The sequence below is a fragment of the Anomaloglossus baeobatrachus genome, chromosome 2 (assembly GCF_048569485.1).
Source record: "Anomaloglossus baeobatrachus isolate aAnoBae1 chromosome 2, aAnoBae1.hap1, whole genome shotgun sequence".
Lineage (NCBI taxonomy): Eukaryota > Metazoa > Chordata > Amphibia > Anura > Aromobatidae > Anomaloglossus > Anomaloglossus baeobatrachus.
The window spans coordinates 232,230,737-232,251,377 of NC_134354.1; the positions used below are offsets into that span (position 1 = coordinate 232,230,737).

At 49.5% G+C, this 20,641-nt stretch overlaps 1 protein-coding gene across 3 annotated transcripts in view; it reads right to left on the reverse strand.

The window, feature by feature from the left end:
- The window catches only part of NUCKS1 (nuclear casein kinase and cyclin dependent kinase substrate 1), an 81,922-nt gene that overhangs the window by 36,604 nt on the left and 24,677 nt on the right, over nt 1-20,641 (reverse strand). For all 3 annotated transcript variants that reach the window (XM_075335698.1, XM_075335699.1, XM_075335697.1), the window contains exons 3-4: nt 17,565-17,667; nt 16,088-16,146 (exon numbers count right to left, since the gene is read on the reverse strand). In XM_075335698.1, coding sequence (XP_075191813.1) covers nt 16,088-16,146; nt 17,565-17,667 — 162 coding nt within the window. The remainder of the gene's footprint in view (nt 1-16,087; nt 16,147-17,564; nt 17,668-20,641) is intronic.

The following is a 20,641-nucleotide window of genomic DNA, read 5'->3' on the forward strand; positions in this document are numbered from 1 at the left end:
CTAGTCCCCGCCCCCTAAAAAAATGGTTTCATATATTGCGCTGATGTAAAGTAGCCATGTGGGAATTACTTTGTGACAGTTTGAAAACTGTGCGGGGAAAAAAAAAAAAAAAAAAAACACACCACACACCTTTGAGACATCAAGGCTGCACCTTGTCCCAGAGAGCCTGGAATTTTTTATTTTTTTTTTAATGTTTGTAATGATGGTGTGGGTTTTTTTGCAATTCTGATGCTTTGTGAAAAATAGTGATGGGTGAACCAGACTAAAGTCAGACCCCCACAGGTTCAAAGGGCACCTGAGTGCTGGGCCTGGGACAGAATTCTCAGGATATTCCGGGTTATAAAGTAAAAAAAAATAAAAGTGAGCGCGCTATACTTAAAAAGTCACTGGCATGGTTGTAACTGCTCCCGTGGTTGCTCATTCGGCTCATGCATATCCACCGCTTCCCCCGTCCACCGGCATCTGATTGGTTGCAGTCAGAGAGCGCCCCTTGCCTGTGTGACAGCCTGTCTCACGCTTCTAATCAGACTCAGTCTGCGGGTCTATAGTGTACAGTAAAACTAAATTAAAAATTGGAGTAAGGTCCCCCCATATTATGATACCCAGCACATAGAAAGCATATAGCTACAGGTCGCAGCCCTCGGACGTGCACTTATCTTGACTGTGTATCAAAGTAGGAGGAACCTCATGCATTTTAGATTTATAATAAAAAAAAAAAAAAAAGTACAAAGTTTAGCAGAGATCTCATTATAGAAATTTGCAAAACCCTTTTAGTGGCCTATTCAGATTAAAATGGACTTTCAGGGGGCTAATATTTATTAGAAACTCCTGAAAAGGGATAGCATTTGAAAAACTGCACGCCTCAAATACTTCATAACAGCTGTCAGAAAATTTAACCCTTTAAGTGTGACAGGAATTAATGCAAAAATGGAATGAGAAAGTTGTTTGTTTGTTTTTTTAACTTAAATTTTGCTTTAGCCCCAATTTTTCTACTTTTACAAGAGACAGCATGACAATTAGACCCCACAATTTGTTACCCAGTTTCATTTGAGCGCGCCGATACCCTACATGTGGTCAGAAACCTGTTTGGACAAATGGCAGTGCTCAGAAGGCAAGGAGTAACATTTGAATTTTGGAATAAAAATTTCACTGAAATAGATCGCGGGTATCATGTTGCACTTGCAAGGCCCCTAAGGTGCTTAAACAGAAACGTCCCCCAAAGTGACCACATTTTTGGAAACTAAGACTCCAAGGCTTTTATCCAGGGGTCTAGTGAGTATTTTGAATCCACAGATATTACAAATAATTAGATAACAGTAGATGTCATGGGAAATTTTAATTTCTGCTCACAAAATGTTACTTAGGCCCAAATTTTTCACTTTTGCAAGAGTTAACAGGAAAATGAGGCCCCTACAGTTTACTAATTTTTTTCTGAGCATGAAGATACCCAAAATGTAGTCCAGAAGTTCTGTTTGGGTAAACGGGAGGGGGCTCGAATAAAGGAGAGCTATTCGAATTTTGCAACACAAAATTGGCTGAAATAGATTGCAGGCACCATGTCACATTGGCAGAGCCTCTGATGTACTAAAACATCAGAAACCCCCATTAGTGACCTCATTTTGGAAACTAGACCCATCAATGAATTTACCTAAGGTTGAACATTTTGAAACTATAGGTGCTTAAACTGTGGATGTGAAAATGACAGTTATGTGGGGGCGTCGGGGAGGGTTGCACACTAAAATGTTATTTTAGCTCCAAAGTTGTCATTTTGGCAATGGATAATAGGAGAAAGCAGATCACATACTTTGCCAGGCAATTTCTCCCAAACACAATGGTACCTCATACACAGTCAAAAGAAGGGAATTTTGTTTACTTACCGTAAATTCCTTTTCTTCTAGCTCCAATTGGGAGACCCAGACAATTGGGTGTATAGCTTCTGCCTCCGGAGGCCACACAAAGCATTACACTTTAAAAAGTGTAACCCCTCCCCTCTGCCTATACACCCTCCCGTGCCTCACGGGCCCATCAGTTTTGGTGCCAAAGCAGGAAGGAGGAAACTTAAAAATTGGTCTAAGGTAAAACTCAATCCGAAGGATATTCGGAGAACTGAAACCATGAACCAAATAATTCGACATGAACAACATGTGTACACAAAGAACAACAGCCCGAAGGGAACAGGGGCGGGTGCTGGGTCTCCCAATTGGAGCTAGAAGAAAAGGAATTTACGGTAAGTAAACAAAATTCCCTTCTTTGTCGCTCCATTGGGAGACCCAGACAATTGGGACGTCCAAAAGCAGTCCCTGGGTGGGTAAAAGAATACCCCTATAAAAAGAGCCGACAACGGCCCCCTCTTACAGGTGGGCAACCGCCGCCTGAAGGACTCGCCTACCTAGACTGGCATCTGCCGAAGCATAGGTATGCACCTGATAGTGTTTCGTGAAAGTGTGCAGACTCGACCAGGTAGCCGCCTGACACACCTGCTGAGCCGTAGCCTGGTGCCGCAATGCCCAGGACGCACCTACGGCTCTGGTAGAATGGGCTTTCAGCCCTAACGGAATCGGATGCCCAGAAGAACGGTAGGCTTCAAGAATCGTTTCCTTGATCCACCGAGCCAAGGTTGACTTAGAAGCCTGTGACCCTTTACGCTGGCCAGCAACAAGGACAAAGAGCGCATCAGAACGGCGCAGGGGTGCCGTGCGAGAAACGTAGAGCCTGAGTGCTCTCACGAGATCTAACAAGTGCAAATCCTTTTCACATTGGTGAACTGGATTAGGACCAAAAGAAGGTAAGGAGATATCCTGATTGAGATGAAAAGGGGATACCACTTTAGGAAGAAATTCCGGGACCGGACGCAGAACCACCTTATCCTGGTGAAACACCAGGAAGGGGGCTTTGCATGACAGCGCTGCTAGCTCAGACACTCTCCGAAGTGATGTGACTGCCACCAGGAATACCACCTTCTGCGAAAGGCGTGATAGAGAGACATCCCTCATCGGCTCGAAAGGTGGTTTCTGAAGAGCCGTTAGCACCCTGTTAAGATCCCAGGGTTCTAGCGGACGCTTGTAAGGTGGGACTATGTGGCAAACTCCCTGCAGGAACGTGCGTACCTGCGGAAGTCTGGCTAGACGCTTTTGAAAAAACACGGAAAGCGCCGATACTTGTCCCTTGAGAGAGCCGAGAGACAAACCCTTGTCCATTCCGGATTGAAGGAAAGACAGAAAAGTGGGCAAGTCAAACGGCCAGGGAGAAAAACCCTGATCAGAGCACCAGGATAGGAAGATCCTCCACGTCCTGTGGTAGATCCAGGCGGACGTAGGTTTCCTGGCCTGTCTCATAGTGGCAATGACCTCTTGAGATAACCCTGAAGACGCTAGAATCCAGGACTCAATGGCCACACAGTCAGGTTGAGGGCCGCAGAATTCAGATGGAAAAATGGCCCTTGAGACAGCAAGTCTGGTCGGTCTGGTAGTGCCCACGGTTGACCCACCGTGAGATGCCACAGATCCGGGTACCACGACCTCCTCGGCCAGTCTGGGGCGATTAGGATGGCGCGGCGGCAGTCGGACCTGATCTTGCGTAACACTCTGGGCAGCAGTGCCAGAGGAGGAAATACATAAGGCAGTCGAAACTGCGACCAATCCTGAACTAACGCGTCTGCCGCCAGAGCTCTGTGATCTTGAGACCGTGCCATGAATGCCGGGACTTTGTTGTTGTGCCGAGACGCCATTAGGTCGACGTCCGGTGTTCCCCAGCGGCAACAGATCTCCTGAAACACGTCCGGGTGAAGAGACCATTTCCCTGCGTCCATGCCCTGGCGACTGAGAAAGTCTGCTTCCCAGTTTTCTACGCCCGGTATGTGAACTGCGGAGATGGTGGAGGCTGTGGCTTCCACCCACAGCAGAATCCGCCGCACTTCTTGGAAGGCTTGGCGACTGCGTGTGCCGCCTTGGTGGTTGATGTACGCCACCGCCGTGGCGTTGTCCGACTGAATTCGGATCTGCCTGCCTCCCAGCCACGGCTGGAACGCCTTTAGGGCTAGATACACTGCCCTTATCTCCAGAACATTGATCTGAAGGGTGGACTCTGTCGGAGTCCAGGTTCCCTGAGCCCTGTGGTGGAGAAAAACCGCTCCCCACCCTGACAGACTCACGTCTGTCGTGACCACAGCCCAGGATGGGGGCAGGAAGGATTTTCCTTTCGACAGAGAAGTGGGGAGAAGCCACCACTGAAGAGAGGCTTTGGCCGCTCGAGAAAGACGTTCTTGTTGAGGGACGTCGACCTCCTGTCCCATTTGCGGAGAATGTCCCATTGGAGTGGACGCAGATGAAACTGCGCAAATGGAACTGCCTCCATTGCTGCCACCATCTTCCCTAGGAAGTGCATGAGGCGCCTCAAGGGGTGCGACTGGGCTCGAAGGAGAGATTGCACCCCTGTCTGTAGTGAGCGCTGTTTGTCCAGCGGGAGCTTCACTATCGCCGAGAGAGTATGAAACTCCATCCCGAGGTAAGTTAACGATTGAGTCGGTGTCAATTTTGACTTTGGGAAATTGATGATCCACCCGAACCTCTGGAGAGAATCCAGAGCAGTGTTCAGGCTGTGTTGGCATGCCACACGGGAGGGTGCCCTGACTAAAAGATCGTCTAAGTAAGGGATCACCGAGTGTCCCTGAGAGTGTAGGACTGCCACCACTGTTGCCATGACCTTGGTGAAGACCCGTGGGGCTGTCGCTAGGCCGAAAGGCAGTGCCACGAACTGAAGGTGTTCGTCTCCGATGGCGAAACGCAGGAAGCGCTGATGCTCTGGTGCAATCGGCACGTGGAGATAAGCATCCCTGATGTCGATTGATGCTAGGAAGTCTCCTTGGGACATCGAGGCGATGACGGAGCGGAGAGATTCCATCCGGAACAGTCTGGCTTTCACGTGTCTGTTGAGCAGTTTGAGGTCCAGAACGGGACGATCCGTCCTTTTTTGGCACCACAAACAAGTTGGAGTAAAGAAGGGAATTTTGTTTACTTACCGTAAATTCCTTTTCTTCTAGCTCCAATTGGAAGACCCAGACAATTGGGTGTATAGCTACTGCCTCCGGAGGCCACACAAAGTATTACACTTAAAAGTGTAAGGCCCCTCCCCTTCTGGCTATACACCCCCCCGTGGGATCACGGGCTCCTCAGTTTTAGTGCAAAAGCAAGAAGGAGGAAAGCCAATAACTGTTTTAAATACAAATTCAACCCGAGAAACAACCTCGGAGAACTGAACTGTTCAACATGAACAACATGTGCACCCGAAAAAAACAAACTTCCTAAGAAAACAGGGCGGGTGCTGGGTCTCCCAATTGGAGCTAGAAGAAAAGGAATTTACGGTAAGTAAACAAAATTCCCTTCTTTGTCGCTCCTAATTGGGAGACCCAGACAATTGGGACGTCCAAAAGCAGTCCCTGGGTGGGTAAAAGAATACCTCGTGATAGGGCCGTCAAACAGCCCTTTCCTACAGGTGAGCCACCGCCGCCTGAAGGACTTGTCTACCTAGGCCGGCATCCGCCGAAGCGTAGGTATGCACCTGATAATGCTTGGTAAAAGTGTGCAGACTCGACCAGGTAGCCGCCTGGCACACCTGCTGAGCCGTAGCCTGGTGCCGTAATGCCCAGGACGCACCCACGGCTCTGGTAGAATGGGCCTTCAGTCCTGATGGAATCGGAAGCCCAGCAGAACGGTAGGTGTGAAGAATTGGTTCCTTGATCCAACGCGCAAGGGTGGATTTGGAAGCTTGCGACCCTTTACGCTGACCAGCGACAAGGACAAAGAGTGCATCCGAGCGGCGCAGAGGCGCCGTGCGGGAAATGTAGATCCTGAGTGCTCTCACCAGATCCAATAAATGCAAACCTTTTTCAAATTGGTGAACTGGATGCGGACACAAAGACGGTAAAGTGATATCTTGATTGAGATGAAAGGAAGATACCACCTTGGGAAGAAATTCTGGAATTGGACGCAGAACTACCTTGTCCTGGTGAAACACCAGGAATGGAGATCTGCATGATAACGCCGCCAGCTCGGACACTCTCCGAAGAGACGTGACCGCCACTAGAAAGGCCACTTTCTGTGAAAGACGAGAAAGGGAAACCTCCTTCATAGGCTCGAAAGGCGGCTTTTGGAGAGCAATTAGAACCTTGTTCAGGTCCCAGGGCTCCAACGGCCGCTTGTAAGGGGGGACGATATGACAAACCCCTTGCAGGAACGTGCGTACCTGAGGAAGTCGCGCCAGGCGTTTCTGAAAAAATACGGATAGCGCGGAGACTTGACCCTTAAGGGAGCCAAGCGACAAACCTTTTTCCAACCCAGACTGCAGGAAGGAAAGAAAAGTAGGCAATGCAAAAGGCCAGGGAGAAACTCCCTGAGCAGAGCACCAAGATAGGAATATCCTCCACGTCCTGTGGTAGATCTTGGCGGAGGATGGCTTCCTAGCCTGTCTCATGGTGGCAACCACTTCATGAGATAATCCTGAAGACGCTAGGATCCAGGACTCAATGGCCACACAGTCAGGTTCAGGGCCGCAGAATTCAGATGGAAAAACGGAACTTGAGACAGCAAGTCTGGACGGTCTGGTAGTGCCCACGGATGGCCTACCGTGAGGTGCCACAGATCCGGGTACCACGACCTCCTTGGCCAGTCTGGAGCGACGAGAATGGCGCGGCGGCAGTCGGACCTGATTTTGCGGAGCACTCTGGGCAACAATGCCAGAGGTGGGAACACATACGGTAGCCGGAACTGCGACCAATCTTGAACTAAGGCGTCTGCCGCCAGAGCTCGGTGATCGTGAGACCGTGCCATGAAAACCGGGACCTTGTTGTTGTGCCGTGACGCCATCAGGTCGACGTCCGGCATCCCCCAGCGGCGACAGATCTCCTGAAACACGTCCGGGTGAAGAGACCATTCCCCTGCGTCCATGCCCTGGCGACTGAGAAAGTCTGCTTCCCAGTTTTCTACGCCTGGGATGTGAACTGCGGATATGGTGGATGCCGTGTCTTCCACCCACGTCAGAATCCGCCGGACTTCCTGGAAGGCTTGCCGACTGCGTGTTCCCCCTTGGTGGTTGATGTATGCCACCGCTGTGGAGTTGTCCGACTGATTTCGGATCTGCTTGCCTTCCAGCCACTGTTGGAAGGCTTGTAGGGCAAGATAGACTGCTCTGATCTCCAGAATATTGATCTGAAGGGTGGACTCTTTCCGAGTCCACGTACCTTGAGCCCTGTGGTGGAGAAACACTGCTCCCCACCCTGATAGACTCGCATCTGTCGTGACCACCGCCCAGGATGGGGGTAGGAACGACTTTCCTTTTGACAATGAGGTGGGAAGAAGCCACCACCGGAGAGATTCCTTGGCTGCCTGAGAGAGGGAGACCTCCCTGTCGAGGGACGTCGACTTCCCGTCCCATTGGCGGAGAATGTCCCATTGTAGTGGACGCAGATGAAACTGCGCAAAAGGAACTGCTTCCATTGCTGCTACCATCTTCCCTAGGAAGTGCATGAGGCGCCTCAAGGGGTGCGACTGGCCCTGAAGGAGAGATTGCACCCCTATCTGTAGCGAGCACTGTTTGTCCAGTGGAAGTTTCACTATCGCTGAGAGAGTATGAAACTCCATGCCAAGATATGTTAGTGATTGGGTCGGGGTTAGATTTGACTTTGAAAAGTTGATAATCCACCCGAAACTCTGGAGAGTCTTCAGTGCCACGTTCAGGCTGTGTTGGCATGCCTCTTGAGAGGGTGCCTTGATAAGTAGATCGTCCAAATACGGGATCACGGAGTGACCTTGCGAGTGCAGGACTGCTACTACTGCTGCCATGACCTTGGTGAAGACCCGAGGGGCTGTCGCCAGCCCGAAAGGTAGAGCTACGAACTGCAGGTGTTCGCTTCCTATAACGAAGCGTAGAAAACGCTGATGCTCTGGCGCAATTGGCACGTGGAGATAAGCATCCTTGATGTCTATTGATGCTAGGAAATCTCCTTGAGACATTGAGGCGATAACGGAGCGGAGAGATTCCATCCGGAACCTCCTGGTTTTTACGTGTTTGTTGAGCAGCTTTAGATCCAGGACGGGACGGAACGACCCGTCTTTCTTTGGCACCACAAACAAATTGAAGTAAAAACTGTGACCTTGTTCCTGAAGAGGAACAGAAGTCACCACTCCTTCCGCCTTTAGAGCGGACACCGCTTGTAGCAGAGCATCGGCTCGGTCGGGCGGTGGGGAAGTTCTGAAGAAGCGAGTTGGAGGACGAGAGCTGAACTCTATCCTGTACCCGTGAGACAGAATGTCTCCCACCCAACGGTCTTTGACCTGTGACAGCCAAATGTCGCCAAAGCGGGAGAGCCTGCCACCGACCAAGGATGCGGAGAGAGGAGGCTGAGAGTCATGAGGAAGCAGTCTTGGTAACGGTTCTTCCGGCTAGCTTTTTTGGGCGTGATTGAGTCCGCCAAGAATCTGAGCCCCTCTGATCCTTTTGAGTCCTTTTGGACGAGTAGAATTGGGACCTGCCTGAGCCTCGAAAGGACCGAAAACCAGACTGTCCCCTCCTCTGTTGGGGTTTGTTTTGTCTGGGCTGAGGTAAGGATGAATCCTTACCCTTGGAGTGTTTAATGATTTCATCCAAACGCTCACCAAACAATCGGTCACGAGAAAAAGGCAAACTGGTTAAGCACTTCTTGGAAGAAGAATCTGCCTTCCATTCTCTCAACCACAGGGCTCTGCGTAAAACCACAGAGTTGGCTGACGCCACCGCCGTACGGCTCGTAGAGTCTAGGACAGCATTAATCGCGTAAGACGCGAATGCAGACATTTGAGAGGTCAAGGGTGCCACCTGCGGAGCAGATGTACGTGTGACCGTGTCGACCTGTGTAAGGCCAGCGGAAATAGCTTGGAGTGCCCATACGGCTGCGAATGCTGGCGCCAACGACGCTCCAATCGCTTCATAGATGGATTTTAACCAGAGCTCCATCTGTCTGTCAGTGGCATCTTTAAGTGCCGCCCCATCTTCCACTGCAACTAGAGATCTGGCTGCAAGCCTGGAGATTGGAGGGTCCACCTTGGGACACTGTGTCCAGCCCTTGACCACGTCAGGGGGAAAAGGATAGCGTGTATCTTTAAGCCGTTTGGAAAAACGCTTATCTGGATAAGCGTGGTGTTTCTGGATTGCGTCTCTAAAGTCAGAGTGGTCCAGAAAAGTGCTTAATTTACGCTTGGGATACCTGAAATGGAATTTCTCCTGCTGTGAAGCTGCCTCCTCCGCAAGAGGAGCTGGTGGAGAAATATCTAACATCTTATTGATGGACGCTATAAGATCATTCACTATGGCGTCACCATCCGGGGTATCTAGATTGAGAGCGGCCCCAGCATCAGACTCCTGATCAGTTACATCCGCCTCATCACACAGTCGTCCCGCTGGGACCCTGACCAGTGTGATGAAGTTGAGGGTCGCTCATAGCGAGCCCGCTTAGGTTGTCTGGGACTGTCGTCCGAGTCAGAGCCGTCACCCTGGGGTGCATGTGACACCCCCGGAGCTAGCAAGTGGTCCAGCTGAGGGGGACAAGGTGGCAATGAATCAACAGTGCCCATGGTCTGAGTTACTGGTCTAGACTGCAATGTTTCAAGAATTTTAGACATAGTCATAGACAATCTGTCAGCAAAAGCTGCAAACTCCGTCCCTGTCACCTGGACAGCATTCACAGGTGGTTCTCCCTGGGTCACCTCTAGCAGCGGCCCCGGCTGAGCAATTGCCACAGGGGCCGAGCACTGCACACAATGGGGGTCAGTGGAACCTGCCGGTAGAGTAGCCCCACATGCGGTACAAGCAGCATATAAAGTCCGTGCCTTGGCACTTTTGCTTTTTGCGGACGACATGCTGTTGTCTCCTTGAGAAATCTAAGGAGGGTATATAGCAGAAAATCACCAGCAACTGTACAGTGCAAAGTATTGCCAGCACAAAATACAAAGTACACTATGGCACAAGTGGGGGAGAGCCCTTGAGGGCTGCTTACCGCCCGCTGAAAAGCGGGTGTGAGGTCGTAGAATCCCTTGTCTGAGTCTCCCCGTCTCCCCTCTGCAGCTCAGCGTGCAGGCAGGAATGGCTGCCGGCGTCCTGTGAAGAGGGGCGGACCGTGGGCGTCACAAACAAAAGTGCGGGAAACTGCGTCCCACTGTGCCTAGTGTGAGGGCTGGAGTATGTAAAACAGACTCCAGCTCTTAGCGCTGCTGGTCTGTACAGCGTCCCGCCCTCCTCCTGACTGGCAGGTCTGGGGGCGGGAACGATACGAACTAGGCCGCAAAAGCCGGGGACTGTAGTAGTCTAGCGCGGCCGTCATATATGCACGGCCAGCGCGGAAGTCCCCGGCGCACCACAAATCCCAGCCGCGACGCAGTAAAAACTGACCCCCGCGGCCGGATCGGCCGATCGTACTAAGTCACCTCACTCAGCAGAGCTGTAGTGAGTAACGGCACAAGCGCAGCAGCGCTGTTTACCCCGGCGCACTAACACACCCAGCAATGCTGCAGTGTGCGTGCGATAAGCACGGGGACACGGAGTACCTTGATGGAGCAGGGTCCTGTCCCTGAGGAAACTCCGCTCCGTATCCAGCAGATCCTCCAGGGGCTGTGGATGGAGCACGGCCTCAGTGCCCGGAGACCGGTAAAGTCCCACTTCACCCAGAGCCCTAATGGGGATGGGGAAGGAATCAGCATGTGGGCTCCAGCCTCCGTACCCGCCATGGGTACCTCAACCTTAACAAACACCGCCGACAGAAAGTGGGGTGAGAAGGGAGCATGCTGGGGGCCCTCGTATGGGCCCTCTTTTCTTCCATCCGACATAGTCAGCAGCTGCTGCTGACTAAACAGTGGAGCTATGCGTGGATGTCTGGCCTCCTTCGCACAAAGCATAAAACTGAGGAGCCCGTGATCCCACGGGGGGGTGTATAGCCAGAAGGGGAGGGGCCTTACACTTTTAAGTGTAGTACTTTGTGTGGCCTCCGGAGGCAGTAGCTATACACCCAATTGTCTGGGTCTCCCAATTAGGAGCGACAAAGAAAACCGCGACCCCATTCTTGGAGGGGAACAGGGATCACCACTCCTTCTGCCTTCAGAGTGCTCACCGCCTGAACAAGAGCATCGGCTCGCTCGGGGGGCGGAGATGTTCTGAAGAAACGAGTCGGAGGACGAGAGCTGAGATCTATCCTGTAACCGTGAGACAGAATGTCTCTCACCCATCGGTCTTGGACATGTGGCAACCAGGCGTCGCAAAAGCGGGAGAGCCTGCCACCGACCGAGGATGCGGTTTCGGGAGGCCGAAAGTCATGAGGAGGCCGCTTTGGGGGCGGTTCCTCCGGCGGTCTTTTTAGGCCGTGACTTAGACCGCCATGAATCAGAGTTCCTCTGGCCCTTCTGTGGACTGTTGGACGTGGAGAATTGAACTGGCTGAGGGCCGAAAGGACCGAAACCTCGATTGTATCTTCCGTTGCTGAGGTCTGTTTGGTTTGGACTGGGGTAAGGACGAGTCCTTTCCCTTGGATTGTTTAATGATTTCATCCAATTGCTCGCCAAACAGACGGTCGCCAGAAAAAGGCAAACCTGTTAAGAACTTCTTGGAAGCAGAGTCTGCCTTCCATTCGCGTAGCCACATGGCCCTGCGGACTGCCACTGAATTGGCGGATGCTACCGCTGTACGGCTCGCAGAATCCAGGACGGCATTCATGGCGTAGGACGAAAAAGCAGACACCTGAGAGGTTAAAGACACAACCTGCGGAGTAGAGGCACGTGTGACTGCATTAATCTCAGAGAGACAAGCTGAGATAGCTTGGAGTGCCCATACGGCTGCGAATGCCGGAGCAAAAGACGCGCCTATGGCTTCATAGATGGATTTCATCAGGAGCTCTATTTGCCTGTCAGTGGCATCCTTGAGCGACGCACCATCTGCCACTGCTACTATGGATCTAGCCGCCAGTCTAGAGACTGGGGGATCCACCTTGGGACACTGAGCCCAACCCTTAACTACGCCAGCGGGGAAGGGATAACGCGTGTCATTAAGGCGCTTAGTAAAGCGCTTGTCCGGAAAAGCTCGGTGTTTCTGGACTGTATCTCTGAAGTTGGAGTGGTCAAAGAACGCACTCCGTGTACGTTTGGGAAACCTGAATTGGAATTTCTCCAGCTGAGAAGCTACCTCCTCAATCGGAGGAGCTGGAGGAGAAAATTCTAACACCTGATTGATGGACGCTATAAGGTCATTTACTATGGCGTCCCCTTCAGGTGTATCAAGATTGAGAGCGACGTCAGGATCAGAGCCCTGATCTGCCACATCCGCTTCATCCTCCAGAGAGTCCTCATGCTGAGACCCTGAGCAGTGTGATGAAGTGGAGGGAAGCTCCCAGCGAGCCCGCTTAGCCGGTCTGGGACTGCGGTCCGTGCCGGAGTCCTCACCGTGGGACCTAGGGGTCACCCCAGGAGCACATTGCTGCGCCGACCGAGGGGGGCCTGGGGGCAGTGATTCAACAGTGCCCGGGGCCTGTGTTACAGGTCTGGACTGCAAAGCTTCCAGTATCTTAGCAGACCATTTATCCATAGACTGAGCCATGGATTGAGATAGTGACTCAGAAAGTTTCTCAGCCAACACTGCAAACTCTGTCCCTGCCACCTGGGCCGTGGAAGCCGGTGGTTCTACCTGGGCCGAGGGTCCCACCAGTGGCTGAGGCTCCGGCTGAGTGAGTGTCACAGGGGCCGAGCATTGCACACAATGAGGGTAGACGGAACCTGCAGGTAACATAGCCGCACAAGAGGTACAGGTAGCATAATAAGCCTGTGCCTTAGCACCCTTGCTTTTTGCGGACGACATGCTGTTGTCTCCTCTTAGCAATCAGTGAGGGTATATAGCCAAAGCTAATAATGCGGCCGAACAGAGTAAATGTATACAATATATATATATATATATATATATATATATATACACACTTCAGCACCCAGGGGGGCCAGCACCGAGTAAACGGTGCGGCTTACCGACCGCTCTCAGCGGTTTGTGTGTCCACCAGATTCCCTGCCTGGGCCTCCCAGCGCTGTGGATATCGTCTGAAGTTCTCCACCAGCAGTAGTACTGATAGCAATGGCTGCCAGCGTTCAGAGAGGAGGAGGGAGCCGTGGGCGTGCCTGTAAAAGTGCGGGAATCTGGTGCCCCACGGTGCTCAGTGAGGGGGGAGGAGGATACTAAGTATGCTCCAGCCCTCACCGCTGACGTCCAGTGCAGCGTCCCGCCCTTACCCCTGAGTGACAGGTCCGTGGGCGGGAGTATGCGGTACTAGGCCGCAAAAGCCGGGGACTAGAGTTATAAACGCAGCCGGCAGACAAGCGCGGTCAGCGCGGAAGTCCCGGCCCACAAACACACCCAGCAGCTGCTGCAGCATCCGTCACACAGGCGCTCTATGCGCCGTCCCCAAGGGGACACAGAGTACCTTAAAGGAGCAGGGCCTGTCCCTGACGATACCCGGTCTCCTGGTCAGCAGATTCCCCCAGGGGCTGCGGAGGGAGCCCCGGTCCCAGTGTCTGGTGACCGGTAAGGATCCCACTTCTCCCAGAGCCCCTAAGGGATGGGGAAGGATAACGGCATGTGGGCTCCAGCCTCTGTACCCGCAATGGGCACCTCAACCTTAACAGCACCGCCGACCAGAGTGGGGTGAGAAGGGAGCATGCCGGGAGCCCTGTTAGGGGCCCTCTTTTCTTCCATCCGATAAAGTCAGCAGCTGCTGTTGACTAAAATGTGGAGCTTGCATGGATGTGTGCCTCCTTCAACACAAAGCAATAAAACTGATGGGCCCGTGAGGCACGGGAGGGTGTATAGGCAGAGGGGAGGGGTTACACTTTTTAAAGTGTAATGCTTTGTGTGGCCTCCGGAGGCAGAAGCTATACACCCAATTGTCTGGGTCTCCCAATGGAGCGACAAAGAAACTCATGTTTGGGAACATGGTAAGGCTTGGAAAGAACAGCGCTATTCAAGTTTTGGAACACAAGTTTGGACATGTTGCATTTGCCAAAAATACAGAAACACTCACATGTGACCCCATTTGGCAAACTAAACCCTATAATGAATTCATCTATTGGTGTGGTGAGCATTTAAAGCCACAATTTTATTAGCTAGGGCAGTGAAAATGAATTCACACAAAGGATAAAAGGGAGAAATTGACAATTTGTTATGCAATTTTTATCAAACGTGGCAGTAACTCATTGTTTGTACACCCCTACTTGAGTATACAGCATGGATTTGACAGAAAGGAGCGAGACTTTGTATTCAGAATGCATATTCCATTTGAAGAGATTGTGAACTCCAGTAGCCGAGCCCCTGATGTGCCAGATCAGCCAAAATCCACACAAGTGAGCCCCATATGTTGGAAACTTCACCACTTAAGGCATTCATATAGGGGTGTAGTGATTATTTTGAATCAACAGGTGCCTCACAAAGTTTTATAACATTGGGAAGGGGAAATAAGACATTACCAATAAAATGTTATATTAGCGGCAAAATTGTCAGTTACACAAGGGTTAAAAGGCAAAACAGGAGGGCACAATTTATTGCACAATTTCACTATATGTTATCAGAAACTACTGTCAAGGCTGAGAAGGAAGAGGCACTACTTGGGTTTATAGCGCAGATTTTGCTAGAATTGTTTGCAGGCGACATTTGCAGACCCCTGAATGTGCTAGAACAGCAGAAAAACTCCAGAAGTTAAGGGTACTTTACACACTGCGACATCGCTAGCGATCTCATTAGCGATGTGAAATTCTAGATCACAAGTGCGATCTTTTGAGATCGCACATGAGTAAAATGACCTATGTGCGATCTCGAAAGATCGCACTTGCGATCTAGAATTTCACATCGCTAACGAGATCGCAGTGTGTAAAGTACCCTTTACCCCATTGTAGTAATTGCACTCAATTTATTTATGGCTGCAGTGACTTATTTTGTCGCATTCACACCAGGCTAATTTTTTCTGGAGAAATACATATGTCAGTTTAGAGCTCATACATTGCGCTCCCATTAGTTGTTCCCAGCTTCTGGAGACACAAACCCCATAAATTGATAAAGTGTGCCCTCACTAAAATAATGCCACACATGGGGCCACTAACTGTGGGGTTAGCACACTGAGGTATTTAGATTTCAAAGCGCAGATTATTTGGAGGGGTGAGAGTCACTTTTCCAAAGTTTTTTCTTCTACAGTGATTTGGGAGACCCTTATATTTCCAGTGACAAATAACAGGCCTGAGTTTGTGAGATTCAAGCCTTATTACAATTTTGGGGAGGTAGAATGAACAAACAGACAGCAATATAAGAAGGATTCTTCTTACTTTTGTGGGGTGCATCGTACAGTATTAGTGATAAGACGACTATTCTGTGACTGAATAAATACATACATACAGCTCTGGCAAAAATTAAGAGACCACTGCAAAATTCTGATTTTTCTCTATTTGAGTAAAATGTAAATTGTTTTTATTATAATATATGTATAATTTTATCTTTTTTTACAAAAACAGTATTTTTACTATGACATTTTTTTTGCCGCCATATTCTGGGAGCTATTTTTTTTGTCAAACAGGGCTGTATAAGGGCTTTTCTTTTCATGATGAGATTTTTGGGGTATTTTGTTGCTTAACATTTTATCACTCCATATTTTTCAGGTGCAGAATGAACAAAAACTAGCAATTCCGTGTTTGTTTTGGGTTCTTTTTTTAAGACATTTCACTGTTCGGTAAAAGTGATTATACAGATTTATTCTTAAGATCAGCACGGTTACAGCAATAGATACAGATTTAAGCTTTGCTACTTTTATACACTAAACTATATTTAGTTTTGTTATATATGGTTATGTATTGCCATTCTGACAGCTGTAATTTTTCGCAAAGCCATATTAATGCTTATGACAGTTTGGAGTTTTTATACACTTTTTTACATATTAACTTTTGATTGCCTTTAATTCTTTGTGCATCAGTGTGATGGGAAAAAAACAAACTTTAAACTATATTTGCCATATCAGAGCAAAAGGCAAAAGAAAAAAAATACAAAAAATAATTACCTGCAGAGTCACGCTCTTCTTTTTTGGTTTTCTTGACCTCTTTTTCATCAGATTCCTCACTGTTCAGAAAGAGAACTTTTAAAAACCTCTTAATTTGCAGAGGGGAATAATAACCTTTTCTCAACCATGAAATACTGTTTTTCATTCCCCACCCTCCTTCCAGGAGCCACTGCTTTAATTCATTCACATAGCATTAGAGCTAGTTTGCTTGCAGGACAAGTTGTAGTTTTGAGTTAAACAATTGACCATATTAAGGGAATAATGTTACGCTTTTTTTTTTTTAGTTATTAATATGGATATACAGGTGGCATAAAGATGAAATTAGCCATACCTGTATTCCCCCTGGATTGGTTGTTTGGCAAAAATCCTTTAATATATCTTCTGGGCTATGGGGCATGCGCTGCCTGGAAGAGAAGCCTGCCTCTGGTCTTTATTAGGCTACGTGTGCACGTACATGCTGAAAAATCTGCAGCAATTTGGCAGTGTATGTGCGCTTCAAAATCGCTGCAGAAACACTGCGGAATGGATGCAGTGTAGCTGCAGAATAGATGCCGATTTCATGTGCTCTGGATGCTGCCTCTCCCATAGACAGAGTGGGAGCATCCAAAGCGCAGCAAATAAGTTACATGTTGCTTTTTTAAAGAGATCAAAATTTCAGCATGCAAAACACTGCTTTCAAAAAAGCAACGTGCGGATGGATTATGCACAATCTTCATAGTGTGCTGGGGACGCAGGACGCATGCGTTTACGTTGCAGTGCAATATGCAGCGTAAACGCATGAAATAACGCAACATACGCACATAGCCTTATATAGAATTCCTCCTCCTCCCCTTCTCTTCAGAGTCCCTGCGCCGTCAGGTGTGCGGCTGGAGATCCTGCACCTGTGCATTCTGCCTGCCATCTCTCCCCTGCATTGTGAAGCAGCAGTGACTCCATGGCGACTGCACAGCAAAAGTGAAGCCTGTGCTCACAGAAGGGCGGAACAGTGACAGGAGGGACGGCAGGCAGAACGTACAGGATTTCCAGCGGTGCACCTGAAGTCACAACGACACCAGGGAAGAGGAATCCTGTATAATGGGCCTGGTTTATCAAAGCTTTCAAGGCAGAATTCTGGCATAAAACCTTTGAAAATTTGTAAAAATTAGGTGCAACTCAGTTGCATTTAAAGTTTGCGATTTACAAAGTTTTTAAGCCCAATTTGCTGAAGCTAGGGTGGGATAGGGCATGGCAAAGCTCATGTAAATCATGACGAGCTGTGGCGTTCCATACACTGGAAAGCTCAATCCCGTATCTGACTAGAGTGAGACTTCTGGCATAGCACAAAGAAGCGCACGCCACTATTCATGAATCAGGAGCGTCTGACTCCAGCATGCCCCCTCATTAAGATCGGCGGCAACAACGCTGTTCTTGATAAATCAGGCTCCATCTGTTTTAGATTTGATACTTAGGGACATTTTTAATAGATTTGCACAATTACCTGTCATCCTGTGAGTTTTTTGCAGGTTTTTTTTCCTTCACCTCTCTAGGAGATGATCGAGATTTCTTAGCAGGAGGAGCAGATTCTCTTCCATAATCCTCATCTAATAAATAAAACAAAATTATTAAGTTTGTATTTTTCCTCAATTCTTTTCTAAGACATAAAAGCAGAAAATCATAGTAAAACTTCCCACCTTTTACTAATTTATGGGCGTTTGAAAACAGTGTAGACATCTCAAATTCCGAGAGCTACTAAAGTTACTGGATTATCACAAATATAATTGAAAAAGCTTCAGTACAGAGATAGTGACTCCAACACAGATAATAAATTTGACCATATATTTCAAAAAAGTATTAGTCATTATTAGTGATGGGCGAACACAAACAGTAAAGTTTGGGATCCGCACCAGACATTTTGCGTCCACGCATGGGCACTGAACACCTCAAAGAAATCCATGTTAATGTTTGGGTATGACCACCCAAATAGTATAAACAAAAAAAAAAAAAAAGAAGAATACAGTTTCTGTACAGCTGTCACACTGCTTCCAGGACTGCTCATTAGATATCATGAATATTCACTGCTTCCCCCCCCGTCCACCCTTAGTGACAGCACCTGTGATTGGTTGCAGTCACACTGCCAATTTCTGTCTAGGACCCTGGATTGGAGTGTAAAAAAAGAAAAAAAAAAAAAAAAAAAGGCATAGAATCCCCCATATTTTTATACCCAGCACAGACAAAGCAGATGGCTACAGGCTGCAGCCCCCAGCTGTGTATCAAAATACAAAGTACTCCATGCATTTTTTTTTTTTTAATTAAAAAAAAAAAAAAAAACAAACCACAGAGGAGGGCAGTCCCCCCTCAATTTTGATACCTAGCCTCAATAAAGCAGACAGCTGGGGCCTGGTATGCTCCGGCTGGGGAGGTCCATGGTTATTGGGTCCTCCCAAGCCTAAAAATTGCAGCCCGCAGTCACCCCAGAATGGGTGCATCCATTAGATGTGGTGGCAATCGGGGTAATATAAAAAGGAGATAATGACAGCTGTGAATTGTCAAGAAAAAAAGAAATTTTGTTAATTACCGTAAATTCTTTTTCTTATAGTTCCGTATTGGGAGACCCAGACCATGGGTGTTTAGCTTCTGCCTCCAGAGGACACACAAAGTACTACACTTAAAAGTGTAGCTCCTCCCTCTGAGCTTATACACCCCCTGGTAGCCAGTCCTAGCCAGTTTAGTGCAAAAGCTGAAGGAGAATAGCCACCCACAAGTAGAACCGAGTAAGAACCGGAACAACCAGAGACTCTGTCCACGACAACAGCCGGTGATAACACACGGAACAAGAAAATTGCCAACAGGCAACACGGAGGGTGCTGGGTCTCCCAATACGGAATTATAAGAAAAAGAATTTACAGAAAGTAACAAAATTCTCTTTTTCTTTATCGTTCCTTTGGGAGACCCAGACCATGGGACGTTCCAAAGCTGTCCCTGGGTGGGAATAAACAGAAAAAACTAAGTAGGCGGAGCCTAACTTCACAAGTGGGCGACAGCCGCCTGAAGGATGCGTCTGCCCAAGCTCGCATCTGCCGAAGCACGAGCATGCACTTGGTAGTGCTTCGAGAAGGTATGCAGGCTAGTCCAAGTGGCAGCCTGACAGACTTGTTGAGCCGTAGCCTGGTGCCTAAAAGCCCAAGAGGCACCGACAGCTCTGGTCGAGTGTGCTTTGATCCCCGGCGGGGGAGGCACCCGAGTACTCTGGTAGGCGTCCGAAATGGTCGATCTAATCCAACGGGCCAAGGTCGGCTTAAAAGCAGAGAGACCCTTGCGCCGCCCTGTGGTTAGCACAAAAAGAGGTGCACCGCCTAAGCGCAGCGGTGCGAGACACAAATCCGGAGAGCACACACCAGATCTAGAGTATGCAGCGCTTTCTCACAGCGATGAACAGGGGCCGGACAGAAGGAAGGCAAGGAAATATCCTGGTTAAGGTGGAAGGGAGAGACCACCTTAGGAAGAAAGTCCGGAGTCGGATGGAGAACTACCTTGTCTTGGTGAAAAACCAAAAAAGGTGACTCCGAGGGGAGCGCAGCTAAATCAGACTCTCCTCAGAGAAGTTATGGCATCTAGAAAGGCCACCTTTTGAGAAAGACGATACAAAGAAACCTCCCTAAGGGGCTCGAAAGGGGGTTTCTGCAATACCGTGAGGACCAAGTTAAGGTCCCAGGGATCCAAGGGCCGCCGATAAGGCGGAATGATGTGAGACGCACCTTGCATGAAGGTGCGGACCTGAGCCAGCCGGGCGAGACGCCGCTGGAACAGCACTGATAGAGCTGAGACTTGTGCCTTGAGAGAGTTGAGGGACAGTCCTAGCTGCAGACCGGACTGTAAAAAAGACAGAAGGGTCGGCAACGAGAATGGCCAAGGAGAATGGCCGGAAGAGCGACACCAGGACAGGAAAATTTTCCAAGTCCTGTGATAGATCTTGACGGAGGAAGACTTACGGGCCCAAGTCATAGTGGAGATGACTTCAGGAGGAATACCAGAAGCCGTCAAAATCCAGGACTCAGGAGCCACGCCATCAATTTGAGTGCCGCAAAATTCGGGCGGAAAAACAGACCTTGCGAGAGCAGGTCTGGACGGTCCGGAAGATGCCACGGCATCTCCACGGACAGTTGGAGCAGGTCCGGATACCAAGCTCGCCTGGGCCAGTCCGGTGCAATGAGGATGACTCGACGGCCCTCCATTCTGATCTTGCGCAGGACTCTGGGCAAGAGAGCTAGAGGGGGAAACACGTAGGGCAGACGAAACTGAGACCAGTCTTGAACCAGAGCGTTCGCGGCGAAGGCCTGAGGATCGTGGGAGCGAGCCACGTAAACCGGAACCTTGTTGTGACGGGATGCCATTAGGTCCACGTCCGGAGTTCCCCACTTGCGGCAGATTGACTGAAACACTGCCGGGTGCAGGGACCACTCGCCACCGTCCACAGATTGACGGCTGAGATAATCTGCCTCCCAGTTTTCTACGCCAGGGATGTTGACTGCGGATATGGTGGACTTGGAGTCCTCCGCCCATTGAATAATGCGTTGG